Source organism: Mobula hypostoma, chromosome 13 (genome assembly GCF_963921235.1).
Source record: "Mobula hypostoma chromosome 13, sMobHyp1.1, whole genome shotgun sequence".
Classification (NCBI taxonomy): domain Eukaryota; kingdom Metazoa; phylum Chordata; class Chondrichthyes; order Myliobatiformes; family Myliobatidae; genus Mobula; species Mobula hypostoma.
The window spans coordinates 35,398,854-35,413,380 of NC_086109.1; the positions used below are offsets into that span (position 1 = coordinate 35,398,854).

The 14,527-nt window shown below is 38.9% G+C and overlaps 1 protein-coding gene and 1 long non-coding RNA gene across 2 annotated transcripts in view; one reads left to right on the plus strand and one right to left on the minus strand.

The window, feature by feature from the left end:
- Nucleotides 1-14,527, plus strand: part of LOC134355538 (metabotropic glutamate receptor 4-like) — a 1,343,412-nt gene that overhangs the window by 653,044 nt on the left and 675,841 nt on the right. Inside the window, exons 4-5 of the mRNA XM_063065551.1 lie at nt 5,039-5,174; nt 6,794-6,948. Of these exons, the coding sequence (XP_062921621.1) occupies nt 5,039-5,174; nt 6,794-6,948 (291 nt within the window). The remainder of the gene's footprint in view (nt 1-5,038; nt 5,175-6,793; nt 6,949-14,527) is intronic.
- On the minus strand, nt 7,982-13,411 carry LOC134355539 (uncharacterized). Its single transcript, XR_010020114.1, has 3 exons — nt 13,370-13,411; nt 12,787-12,957; nt 7,982-8,116 (listed from the first exon to the last, which is right to left on the minus strand). It is a non-coding gene; the product is annotated as an uncharacterized LOC134355539 (long non-coding RNA).

Consider the following 14,527-nt stretch of genomic DNA (forward strand, 5'->3'; position numbering starts at 1 on the left):
TTACTGCTCGCTGGCTTCTAAATTGCCCCATCAAGCCAATCAGTGGCATGAGCAACAAATGCTGCTCCAGCACCTCAAGAACAAATAACAAGAAAAATTCATTGATCGGAAGCTCATTCAGCATCACCAATTTACAGTGTTGTGTAACGCCTGTAAAGGGTTCCTGTCAGCTACAAGTCAAGGTTGCAATAGATTACTTTTCACTTTCCTGAATTCATTCTACATCGTTCAGAACAAAACAGGCCCTTTGTTCAGTATCCGATCCATAAACTTCAGAATCAGGTTTAATATCACTGGCACATGTTGTGAAATTTGTTGTTTCAGCAGCGGCAGTACATTGTAATATATCTAGTTGAAGTCAGAAGTTTACATACACCTTAGCCAAATACATTTAAAGTCAGTTTTTCACAATTCCTGACATTTAATCCTAGAAAACATTCCCTGTCTTAGGTCAATTAGGATCACTACTTTATTTTAAGAATGTGAAATGTCAGAATAATAATAGAGAGAATTATTTATTTCAGCTTTTATGTCTTTCATCAGATTCCTCATGGGTCAGAAGTTTACATAAACTTTGTTAGTACAGGTTTCCCCCGCCATCCGAGGGTAGAGTGATCCTATGAAACGGTTCATAAGCCGGAATGTCGTAAAGCGAAGAAGCAATTACCATTTATTTATATGGGAAAATTTTGTGAGCGTTCGCAGACCCAAAAATAACCTACCAAATCATGCCAAATAACACATAAAACCTAAAATAACAGTAACATATAGTAAAAGCAGGAATGATATGATAAATACACAGCCTATATAAAGTAGAAATACTTCTCCACAATCATTACTGCACTGTTCTCAGTAGTGAAAATCTCACACAAGAGCTGTTGGCAAAAGCACGGCACAAGTGCTCTCCAGTAACCTTTAAGCTATGAAGCTGCCAAATCATACCAAATAACACGTAAAAATACACAGCCTTTATAAAGTAGAAATAATGTATGTACAGTGTATCACTTACGGGAATCGGGAAGATATTGCCGAGCACACTGATGATGGTGTTAGGCTGAGTCGTCGGAGGTCGGGGTGGTGCCATGGTCCCCAACTGCCGGGCAGCGACCCGATGCCGATCCGCGAAGCATGCAGGGTACAGCGGTAGCCAGGAGGAACACAGCACATCTTTAAGAAAAAAGCCGAAATAAACATGCTAATTAATTAGCTGCCTCCCGGCACGTAGTTGTCGGCCCAGATCAGAGGCGACGCAATTGGCAATCGCCTCTGATCTGGGCCGACATTTACGTGCCGGGTGGCACTTAATTAATTAGCTTGTTTATTTCGGCTTTTTCCTTAAAGATGTGCTGTGTACCTCCCGGCTACCGCTGCATCCTCCGCGAATCGGTATCTGTCCACGGCCTGGGGGGGTTGGGGTGGTGGGACACTGGGGTGTCATCTCATCGTTGTCTGTTTCCATTAGGGCAGGCAGGTCATCTTCTTCTATGTCTGCCTGCCTCGATGTCGAAGGTCGAGGTTCGTCGTCTGCTATGGCTGATGTGGAAGGCTTGCTTTACTGCTTAGACTCGCGCATTTTTAGATCATACAGTTCTTTGTAAGGACTCAAACCATCTTGCAAATATGCCCTAAACTGGCGTACCCTTTCAAAATTAAAGTCGTACTTTATCATTACTCATCCGGTTTCGATTGTTATCCTTTGCTCTTCCAATTGCATCAGCTCTTCATCTATCAGTTCTTGGTCATGGATGCCAAAACCTTTTCAACATCATCTTCGTCAACTCCCACAAGCCAAACTCACTTTGTCCTTACTTCATTCACCATGATCAAAATACTTAATTATGTCTAGTTTTACGCTAAGTGTAACACCCTTACGAGCTCTTTTAGGCTTTTCCGATACCTTAGAACTCATCTTGCTAACAGCTGCTCACAGGCACGTGTTTAAGCAATGCCGGCGAGAATGCCGTTCCGAATCTGGGGGAGAGCGGCTGCTCGGGGCGCGCGCTGCCTTCTTTCGTAACAGTGAAAACACCTTCTGTTAGCGAAAACGAGGAACTAATGTAGGTCTTTCGTAACAGTGAGGTTTCGTAAAGCGAACGTTCGAAAAGCGGGGGACACCTGTATTTGGTAGCATTGCCTTTAAATTGTTTAACTTGGGTCAAACATTTGGGTAGCCTTCCACAAGCTTCTCACAGTAAGTTGCTGGAATTTTGTTCCATTTCTCCAGATAGAACTGGTATAACTGAGTCAGGTTTGTAGGCCAGTGATATTGAACCTGATTCAGATCCTGAATATGCTTTGACTGCAGTGTAAACTCTCTGAAGGATGTAGTGCTTCAGCTCGGCAGGACTTTTTCTGTGAATATCATCCAAATCCGTGCTCTTCCCATCCAGAAGGAACATAGGTAATAATTGATTGGGAACACCATAACGTTCAAAGTAAATTTATTATCAAAGTATGTGTACTGTGAGTTACCTTGAGGTTCATTATCTTGCACCCATTCTCAGGAAAGTACAACTGAATTTCACAAAAAAATCTTGCATGAACAGACAAAGACTGTCAAATAACCAATGTGAAAAAGAAGAAAAACGATGCAAAAGAAAATAATATTGAGAAGATGAGTTGTAAAGGGTCCTTAAAAGTGAGTCTGTAAGTCAGTTCAGTTCAGAGTAGTAATGATTGAAGTTAACCAAGCAGGTTAAGGAGCCTGATGGTTGTTTTTCTATCACCTATCATTCTGACTTGGAATAGGTCAAAGTTGGATCAGACAGGGTAATAAACTGAAATCCTTCCATTTCCCACAGAACAATTTATATGGGATACACCCTTACAATGTGGTCAGATTGAGTTCTGTTACATTTGTTGTTTTGTTACTTGTGCCCATGTAGAATTCCTATTTAGACTGTTATATTAGGAAAGAACATTCTCTAGCAATATACATGTTTCAAAGTCATGGTGACATTCATGATCAGTCAGGAATGCTGCTTGTTGCAGTTTTAATTCCCAGGACTGCCTCCCCACAGTATTGTACACCTCAATACCAACAGCTGCATGTTCATTTGCTTGTCAATCCACAGATGCTATTTCATTGACCTCTGATTCAAAATGCTTTGTTTGTGCCCTGTTAAAAACACCAAAGAGGCACAGTAAAGATTGTACTTCCCTAGTTACTTTGTTTAATATTATCAAAAAGATGACTTGATGTCCAATGTTAAAATTGTAACAAAACATTTTCCTAATGTTTGGCAAGGTTTTGCATATCTAACCACTTACTGTAAGTCACGTTCAAAATAAATTTCAAATGTTAATGTGTTTATCAAGTTATAAGTCTCACCAAGTTGTTAGTTTGATTTAAGGATTTTAAAGTATTGGGTTGTGACAAAAAGCACTCAGGCTGTAGATAAAACCAAAAAATGGCAACCCATCTATCCCATCCTGAAGCTATGTTATTAAAAGTAATGTGAGAATGCACAACAGTGAATTTTAAAAAAACTTGGATTCAATTAGCATAACCATAGAGTTTCAAATGTTGTTAAATGTGGACAAATTGAAATTCCTTGATGGTAGATATTCAGAAATCATGGAAGATTTAAAAACGGATCTTGTCAAAGGCAACAAGATTGAAGCGGAAGTCAGAAAAGACCCTTGAGAAATCTGAAGGAATTAGAGGAGTTAAAAAGGTTCATGAAATGTCTTTGGCAATTTAGGTTAAGGAGAATTTCAAGGCATTTTACATGTGTATCAGGAGCAGGAAGTTTGCTAGGCAAGGGTTAAGTCCACTCAATGACAAAGGAGAGAATGTATGCTTGGAGCCAGAGGTCGTTTTTGATTTAGTTTTCATTTTTGATTCTGACACGTAGGAGAAGTTTGGATATGTACATGCATGGGAGGGGAATGGAGGACTATAATCCAGGTGCAGGTTGATGGGACTTGGCAGAATAATAGTTTATCATAGACTAGATGGACTGAAGGGCTTCTTCTATGCTGTAGTGCTGTATGATTCCAAGAGTGTTCTAAGTGGGCAAGGTCCTGAAAGTATACTTTTTATCAGTATTCACCAAGGAGGAGGATGGTGATGATGATGAGATTTTTGAGGGGAATGTTAATCTCCTAGAGTATATTGACCTTAAATAATAAGTGGAGTTGGGTGTCTTGAATTAGTCACTGAGCCTGATCGAATCTATCCCGGAATACAGAGGTAAACAACAGAGGAGATTACTGGGACCTTGATAGAATTTTCATATCTACTTTAGCTCAAGGCAATATTCCAGAAAACTAGAGAATAGCCAACGTTGTTCCTTTGTTTAATAGAACCATTCACTTCCTGTGGGTTGGATCTGACAGTTGGGTTTCCAAAGTGCTGCAGCAGGAGGAGGTGCCGGCAGGAAATTATAGGCCAGTAAACCTTACACTAACATTAAGGAAAACTATTGGAGAAGATTATTAGGCAAAGGATTTACTTCCATTTGGAAAAAGCATAGACTTATTAAGCAATAGCCAGCTTGGCATTGTGCAGAGGAGATCTTGTGTCACAAATTTCGTTTGGTTTATTTGAAAAGGTGACGGAAATGATTGATGAGTGGATAGTAATGGATATTGTCTCCAGAGACTTTTGTAAGGTATTTTTAAGTTGTCTTATGGTACCCTTACCCAGATGAGATCCCTAACGAATTGGATACAAAGTTGACTTGGACATAGAAGATGGAGTGTAGTGCTGAATGGGTATTTTTTTGACAGAAATTCTGAGACTAGAGGAGTTCTTTGAGGATCGATGCTGGGACCTCTATTGTTTGTAGTACTGTCTATCACGGATATAAATAATTTGGACGAAAATATAGGTAAGTTTGCAGATGATATGAATATTGTCAGAAATGTGAAAGGTGGTCAAAAATACACGGACTGTTAATGGTAGTTTGTTAGTAAACACATTGTTTTTCAACAAGCTGAGGTTGTATTCTCATTCTTCATTGGATTTTGCAACACCTTCATTCTCTCCAAATGATCACAAGGTCAACCTTTGCTTTTAACCCTCTCACTGCAGGTGGAGTCTGCGTAGCCCAGTCCCTGAAGATTCCACGAGATCCAAAACAAGCAGAGTTCGACAAAATTATCAAGCGTCTTCTGGAAACTCCCAATGCACGTGGAGTCATTATATTTGCAAATGAAGATGATATCAGGTAACTTCTGACATAGTGGGTGAGAGGAGTGTCAAATTTATGAGGCTTCGTGTTAGGTGGCAACATTTATGGAGAACCACCGGTAGGAAGCTAAATTAAACAATGGACGCAGCTGGGTACAGTGGTCTTAGCAAAAGTCATTTATGACAGATAAAAGACAAGTATTAGACATGTGAAGTAACAGAAAGAATGTCATGCATATCCCATTGAAGATGCCTTAAATCTGAACAAAAACAAAATGCTTGAAATACTCAGCAGGGAAGTCAGTAGACAATTCAGGCAAGGGTCAGCTGCAGGATGGCTTATTAACCTAAAAAGTTGCTCCTTCTCTGAAGTAAAAAACTGACCTGCAGGATGTTTTCAATACATTTTGTTTTGTTTCACTTTCTATTTTTCTATTTTAATATATCATTTCCACTTTCTATTTTTGCATCAGCTGATCTGAAGTGGAAAGTTACAAATTTAATGCAAAGTAATAAATCAATGGCAGATCAGCATTTCATCTCTTCTTCAATAACAAGTTACAAAAATTTAATTAACCATCTCAATGCAAGTCACATTATATTCATCAAGATGATATTAATAATATTGATAAGTGCCATCTTATTCATTGTAAAGAGTTCTAAAGGAAAATCATAACCTGGATTTTGCTGGTTTGTTTCATTTGTTGATGTTGGTGCTGGTGGGCCCCGAATGCTTGCAGGGCCCATCAGCACCAATATCAGCAAAGAACCAAATAGGCTCTGTATTGAAGAGCCTGTAATTAAAAGGTGGAGTTCAAGATCAGGACCTCTGCGCTGTACTGCCCACATTCAAGCCATCATTGTTCAGGCCTGTTCCACTAATGAGGCCTGAACAGTGGCTGGAATGCAGACAGAACAAAGCAGAGGTTCTTTCCTTGAACTCCACATCAGAGTTGGCAAAGATGGACACGGAGCTTTAACAGATGTGATTGTAAGTCATTTTAATGTTTTTATGTCTCTCTCACTCAAAGACATTAAAATTATTGATATGAATTTTAAAAAAATGTTTTAATAATAAATACAGTTAAAATGAATTAAAATATACCTAAGTGACATAAATATATAAAACTAAAGAAAAAAAAAGTTTATAATTATCTTGCCTTCCCCTTTTCCTGTTAAACTTATGCCTTTACAAACCCAACAAAGTGAACGGAGATTTGGATTGTGTGCCTGGACTGATCACGGTGCAGTATCTGAAATGTATTACTGGGGAAAGCCCATGCCATGTCAGGACAAATTGACAGATTTCTCCGTGGGACACCTGGCAGTAATTCCAAATGATCTGCATTTCACAGCACTAACATGAAAGTCCAGAACTTTCTTCACATTGAACTTCACGACTCCCTTGTCAAACAATATACTGTTGTCCTGTAACAATGCAGTGTTTAAATTATAGCACTGTCCTCAGTTTTGTGCTGTATCCCCATGGGTGTTGTTTCCAGATGTCCGGGCTGCCCCTAGCACATTGTTAGGTTGTGCTGGTTGTTAACATAAACGACACATTTTCGACGTATATGTGAAAAATAAATGAATCTGAATCCGAACCAGAATCAGCATTAACGTTATTTCTTTACTGTTCCTTCCCCTCATCTGCAGGCGAGTGCTAGAGGCAACTAAAAGAGCCAATCAGACTGGTCACTTCCTGTGGGTTGGATCTGACAGCTGGGGCTCCAAAGTGACGCCAGTGCTGAAACAGGAGGAGGTGGCAGCAGGAGCTGTTACCATCCTTCCTAAGAGAGTTTCAGTCCAAGGTGGGTGAGTCTGGTTTGCCATCTCTTTCTTTCAATTGTCACGTGTCCAGCAACAATGGATATGAAATTGAGTCAGGTTTTATAAACAAACAACGATATTTATTAACCTTTACTCAAAAACATAGAAAAGTAAACAAACTAGCTTAACCGGAAGTTAACCGTTATGCGGCTATATCAAACAAACAGTCAAACTTAGAAATACTTCTAAAAGGGGTAAACTCGAACACAGTCTTAAAGTAGTCAGTTGAAAAGTCCTCGTGATTTTTACAGTCTTTAAGGAGAGACTTTACTGCAGCAGCAATTCCTTCAAAGAGAATGACGAATCTGCTGATCACAGTCAAGCGATGCCACGTTGAAGCAATCACAAAGAAATAAAGGAGCTGACCTTTTCTCTCGGGAGGGTGGACACTGAACAAACCGTCCTGACCTTGCAGGGGTTTAAATCAAACGTGCGTGCCACAATTTCCCGGAAGATTCCGATTCCAAACAGTCGATCACTTCCAAAACACCGAACGTCATTAACTTTACCCGATCATTTGTTCCCGTACTTTGGTAAGGTCTTCACTCTCCAATACTAGACAGTAAAGGTAAAACAAAGGTGCAACAAACAAAAACGGGCAGAGATTGGCGAAGCTGCTGGCAACAACGTGCTTGCACCTTAAAATAGAAAGTAAAACTGCATCACACTTTGGCGGGCTTCCTTAAATACTGTAGGGAACAGGCCATCATGTGACATAACATCACCCCACGGTCATGAGACAATTACATCATCCCACTCACAAGACCATTACGTCATCCAACTGTCCCGTGATCAAACTGTGGGCACGTAACACAATATTATTGTCTGCAAATTAGTGTTAAAAGATTAGGTGGGACAGTGGAAAGCTGATTGGATGAGAACTAACCAGTCAGGAGGAACGGACAAAGGGGGTATATATACCAGTGAAATATGGAATATACATGCCCAGGTATCATCCTTGTTGAAGATGGTAGAGTTTGTCATCGAAGCATCAATTAAAATTAATACCTGTGCTCGACTGGAAGCCCAAGAAGAGTATATTTGTCATTATGCTTTCATTTACATTTTCATTTTCTTTCTCAGTGGTCTTTCGCAATCTTCGCTTTTAGTATGTTTCTAGTTTGTGATTCTGCGATCAGTATTCGTTTCCTTTTGATGAAAATTTATCATTAGTCATTGTTCATGAAACATAATTCCATTTAATTATCACTGAGTTACAGTCCTACCTGTTATACATTAACAGGGATAAATGTAAAAAAAATGATTTACTTTTTTTCCCAAACAATCAAAATTAAAACAAAAATAATGGTTTATTAAGCAGCCAGGCTTGTAAGTGCATGGAACATCCCGCACCAGTACATCCAGGTCTGATCCCAATTTACAATGTGTTATATTTCTTGTGTCATTTTGGCCTCCTCAATAACTCTGACTATTGCTGGATTTGGGAACTGATAATATACATCAAGAAGGTCGCCATGGTTACACTCAAGTGACTACCTGCAGCAATTGCATGGATGTGGGTGTCAGAGTTGATGGTGATGGCTTTGTGCTTTATCAGTAACAGTAAAACAGTTCTCTGAGAAGGAGATTGGCATGTGTAGTGTTTTAATAATTACTTCTCAAAACACTTTTGGTGGGTTTTCTGTTAAGGTTTCAGCACATTTCATTTCTGAGTTGCCCAGTATGCATTATACACATCGCACTTTCAGAATTGTCTCGTATATATTACGGATGTGTTCAGTGGAGTAAAATCTAGAGTCATGCTTTCGTACTCATACAATTTATGCTACAGGTGCCCCTCATGTTTCAGAAGTCACATTGTAATGTGCACACTTGGGTGTTTTTTGCATAGACAATAAGAAGCAACCAAGCTATCTACTTAAGTGTGGATTCCTGGTGGTGGTGACTCAAAAGTGTGTTATGCTGCTCAGTGAAGATCAAGCACTGTGTGTCCAAACATCAGGCATTTGCTGCAGTTAGTATTTAACTGGTAACTTAGTCATAGCTAAAACTGGAATTGCGTTCCATTGCTATTGACTAATGATTACGAAAATGGTGTGGCATGGTTGCACGATAGTCCCTCACAGCTTCAGGGACAATGAATGAATTCTGGCATTGGGTGCTTACTTTATGGGAATTTGCACATTCTCTCTGAGGTCACATGCACTTGTCCCAAGTGCTGCAGTTTCTTCCCATGTCACAAAGATTTGAAAGTTGGTAATTGGTTGACATAAATTGCATCCTGTACAGCTACGGGGCAAGCAGGGGGATGGGGGTGCTGGAAAATGAATGGATATGAATTAATGGGATTGTTCTGATAGCTACATAGACTTGATGGACTGGATGACCTTTTTCTACATTGTGAGAGTTATGAAATATAAAATAAAATGTGAATCTGAATGTGCAGCCGAGCAATTTAAATTCAGTTGATTATAAAGCCAGTATATGTAAGTGATAGAAGTATTGAAAATGCTGAATTGTTTAAAAATCCATTTTGTTCACTTGATCTCCTTTTTCAACTGACCTCAGCAGGTCTGGCTGACATGTCTGCTGGCTGATAGCAATATAACAGATGTTTAATTTCTGTTTAAAATGGTCTCAAAAATCACCTCCTTTAAGGTTGTGTGTATCCCACAAATGATTAAGAAAATTATTTACCAGAGATTGGAACTTATACTTCTAAGTCTGTGAAAAGAAGGCAAATGCAATGTTGACATTTATTTCAAGGGGAATAGAATATAAAAGCAAGGAGATAATGATGAAGTTTTATAACACACTAGTCAGGCTGCACTTGGAGTACTGTCAACAGCTTTGGTCCCATATCTCAGAAACGATGTGCTGTCATTGGACAGAGTCCAGAGAAGGTTCACGAGAATAAAGGGGTTAAATACAAGGAGTGTTTGTCAGCTTTGGGCCAGTACTCATTGGAATTTAGAAAAATACGGGGGTGGGGGAATCTCTTTGAAACCTACCGAATGTTGAAAGGAAAGGTAAGGTGGATGTGGAGAGGATGTGTCCTCTGGTTGGGGTATCCAGAACTAAAGGACAGAGTCTCAAAATTGAGATGCAACCTTTAAGAACAGAGATAAAAACGAAGGTTTTTAGCCAGAGGGTGGTGAATCTGTGGAACGCTCTGCCACGGACTGCGGTGGAGGCTAAGTCCATGGGTATATTTAAAGCAGAAGTTGATAGTTTCCTGATTGGTCAGGGCATCGAAGGATATGGTGAGAAGACAGGTGTGTATGGGGGTTGAGTGGGATCCGGGATCAGGCAGAGCAGACTCGATGGGCTGAAATACCTAATTCTGCTCCTATGTTTTATGGCCTAACTATAAAGTTAAGGGAATAACTTTATTTTATCTTTACAAGGTCCTCTGACAAAGGCAACACACTGTCCATCTCCCCTGCATCCCCACCTTGAATGTCAGCTGGGAAACTTTCTGGGTTTTCAGCCGAGGGTGCATTAAAGGAGGTTAGAGCCAGGCAAAAGCCTGGTCCATCTACACCTGTAAAATACAGGACAGCCCAGAGATGCTTGTTGCCCCAAATGAATTATGAACTGCAGCTGCCCCACAGAAGTTTGAAGGTGAAAACAATGGACAGTGAATTGATAGAATGTCGACCATCAGCGGCAGCTATGAATAATGATTTTAAATTACCATGCATTTCTGCTCTGGGCGCATCCACGGGAAAACCAGACACTGATGGTTACATTCCAGTTTGAAAAGTTCCCTGACTAAATTCTGAATGGACCTCCGAGAAACATGTGGACCTTTTTTAACATATTTCTTGAAAGTGCACAAGATAGCTCTTACTTGTGTCCATGCAGGGTAGTCGTTTATCCAGTATATCACGAAGGTTGTTATAAGACAGTCATAATTATTTGAGATTTTTGTTTAATTTTCTTGCCCTTGTCGACCTATCCTAAGTCTTTAATCAGTATGTCTCAGTCATCATTGTGTTGATGAAGTAGTGGATCAGCTGTTTCCATGGTACCTGGATTTCTCAGAATCTACCATTGTTCTGCATGGTATTTCCTCCAACCATGTATAGTCGGTATATTGTTCACAAATACTCTCTCTGCTTCTGGCAATGACAGTAGGAACTTGGTTGATGCAGATTAAACTGCTCACCTCTCTCTGGAACTTACAGCATTGTACGTATATTTAAAGAGATATGTTAAATCTCCACATTTGTACTAAGACAGATTTGTCTCCTGGCATGTATTTGCAGTAGAAAGAAATGAAATAGCAAATATTTCATTCAATGATGTGGTAGTATTTTGCCTGAGCTGCAACTGCAATGCATTTTTTTCCAATGTTTTTTACCTTTTAGGTGAACTTAAGTGCTACCCTCTAGAATGCTCATCTTGAACTTAATTCTAAAATGAGATATTAAAAATACAATTTCTGCCTTTGAAATGATGTTCTTGTATCCTCAAGTTTTATCTTTGAATTATGAGCTCTTTAATGGATGTGGGTTGCCACCTTTAAATTGTGTTTACCCTGTGGTGAGTCTGTGGGCCTGGCGATTATATGAAGTTAGACTGAGACAAGGACACAAGTAGCATTGATATATTTAAGGGGAAGCACAGTAGGTACAGGAGACAGAAGAAATAGCTATAACTACACAAAACGCATGGAATCCATATCTGGAATACCACATTGTATTTTTTTTAGGAAAGATATACCTATTCTGGAGGCAGTTCAGAGAATTTTTACTAGTTTGATATTAAACATGAAAGAGTTGGTTGAGGAAAGATAGAGCAGTCTGAACCTATTCTCTATGAGTGAAGATTTCTTTTGGAAACTTAATATTCCGAAGGTAGGTCATGACACATACGTCCACCTGTATCTCATTCATCCTGTCCATCTTGTCTGCCACCTTCTCTTCAACTTAAACTACTTTTTTTTCAGATCTTTCTCAGTTCCTATTGAGGATATTTGAACCAAAACTTCAATTCCATTTCTCACTCCATAGATGCTGCCTGATTTACTGAGTTGCACTTTCTGTTTTTATTTCACATTTCTAGCATCTACATTTTCATTTAGATGGTGAGAGGAGGTTTCCACTCACGGTGAAATCCAAACCAAGAGACGGCCTATTTCAGGAATTCCATCCAACAGAGGGTCATGAATCTTTGTAATTCTTAAATCTGGAGACCTATGGAGGCTGAATCATTGAATATATTTAAATCTCCTAAAAACAGATATTTGGACAATGGAGAAACAGTGGGAAAGTGAAGACAGAGCTGAGGTTAATGATAGTGATAATGCACAGTGACTTGGATCAAGAGGCTCTGAAGCCTACACCTTCAGTTGCAATATTCTTACATTCTATGTGGAACAATATATTGACAGCATGAGATAATACAAGGTAAGTGGAGTCTTAAGTACAAGCATACCATATCATTTAATCCAATAGTTTGTCTGAATAATTTCTCTCAGTCTAAAAGTTAGTATAATCAATTGCTAATCAGGCTTAGTTTTGGTTAGCAATGTTTTAAAATAATTTTTCATGATTTATATTTCACTTCCTTGTTTTTGTTTATTAGTTTTGAAAGAAAGAGTATTACTCTTATTAAGTGAGCTTGTCCTGGTCAGAGCACATGCATAATTGAAATAAGAAGACTGCTATTTGTATTTGTTTAATGGTGTTATTTGTGTATCTGATGCACAAATCTGGTGGCTATTCAGAGACCTATGAAAAATGACATTGGCTTAATTGCATACATTGACTAATAATCAATACAAGAATTTCCAGATACACAGATTGAAAAATGCTGAGGAAGAGTAAATTAGGGAAGAGATGATCACTTACGTCCTCGCTGTCTCACAATATTTTGCCATGTCAACTCTCAAGTTGTGCCTTGCACCAGAATTCTAACATTCAGTCTGTTTATTTTACGTCTCCAAGCATAGTCCTCAGTGCTTCGCTCGCTGCTGCACAGCCGACCCTTCTGTCGCTAGCACCAGTACAGATACATCCAAGCTGAAATCAATAATGAAGTGTTATGTGTGTTTAACTGTAGGATGGTTCAGGGCATTTACATACTTGGAACATTAGCTTGGGGGATGAATATTGAATGTAGTATTTCCTAAATGACAAAAGATAGGGATAAGAGTTCATACTTATGAAAAAAGGCATGAAGCTAAACTTCATTAAGATTTTTCTTTAAACCAACAAGTTTCATGAACATTTGCTAATATGAAGCAAGTCTGCATCTGTATCTGGGCTAGATTCTCAGCCATGTTAGTACGATGTGGTGCAAATATACAGCCTACAAACTACATTTGTTTATCATTCTACATTGTCGGCTTGTACCTGTCTCACTTATTTGTTTTTCATTCCTGTTTCTGGAAAAACTGACAATATTTGAGTCTGGTTTTTAAAATTAACTTACTTCAAAGTTGCTGGTGAACGCAGCAGGCCAGGCAGCATCTCTAGGAAGAGGTACAGTCGACGTTTTGGGCCGAGACCTTTAACTTGTTTATTCAGTTGAGTTTACTGAGACAATCATTGACTCATTGATTTGTGACCTTCGCAGAATCTTTTACCATTTTATCAACAATTGCTGACCCTGTTCCATGTTGTAGATTGAAGGCTAAATAATAATCATTTGAAAAAGTTGTTTTGAACAATTCTTTTCATATCTTGCAGGGACATATTGCAATGATTTGTTATATTATGCAATGTAAATTAGTAGCCGATCCTCTACGGATGCTGTGAGTTTGTTAATGTTTTCAAGATACAGTTTGTCAATACTCTTTTAATACTGGTGGAATCATGTCAGAATTAGTTTAAGTTGATCCAGTTAGATTTTGATAACATAAAGACCTGAGGCAAAATGTTGTATTTCAGACTTCCAATTACCACATTAGTATTTTAATAGAGTACTGTGATCATTGGAGCACTCATTTACTTTTTAATGATTGTTTTATGGCAATTGCATAGCAATTATTCTCAAATCCCGTCCTAAATTATTTCTCATATTTCCTTGCCGCACTACCTATGCTGTTTAAAGGTAGCTATTAATTACTCTTGAAGCCTGACATGCTGTTAGTGGAGAACGTGTACTTGCTTCCTGCTGCTGCTACCAAGTGCCACAGCAAGCCTGAAGCCACATACCATGTGAATTCCAATTTAAAGTTCAAAGCAACTTCTATTCTCCAACAAAATTGAATTGCTAACAATGCCAGGTTAATGTTTGATAAAATTGATTAGCTTTCCATTACTTTCACAGAATGGCTGCTGTGGACTGGGCTGAATTGTACTGAAATCTTCCTTTTACTCCCCAACTGCAGCAGATCAATGAACCAAGCACTTAAGAGTGAAACTAAACTAACACCTGTGCAAGCTTTTTGTTGCTTCCACGGCTGAAGTTCCTCTTCTTTCCCCCAGTCATTTTGTTTTTTTCCATTGGAGAGCACTAAGCTTACTCAGAGAGTCTTAATCCCAAATAAAGCCATACAGGAAGGGTAAATGAAGTTGGATTTGGATGGAAACTTGTCATAATAAAGCATTAAAAAGAAGGTTGATTACTGTTGTCCTGAATTAATTT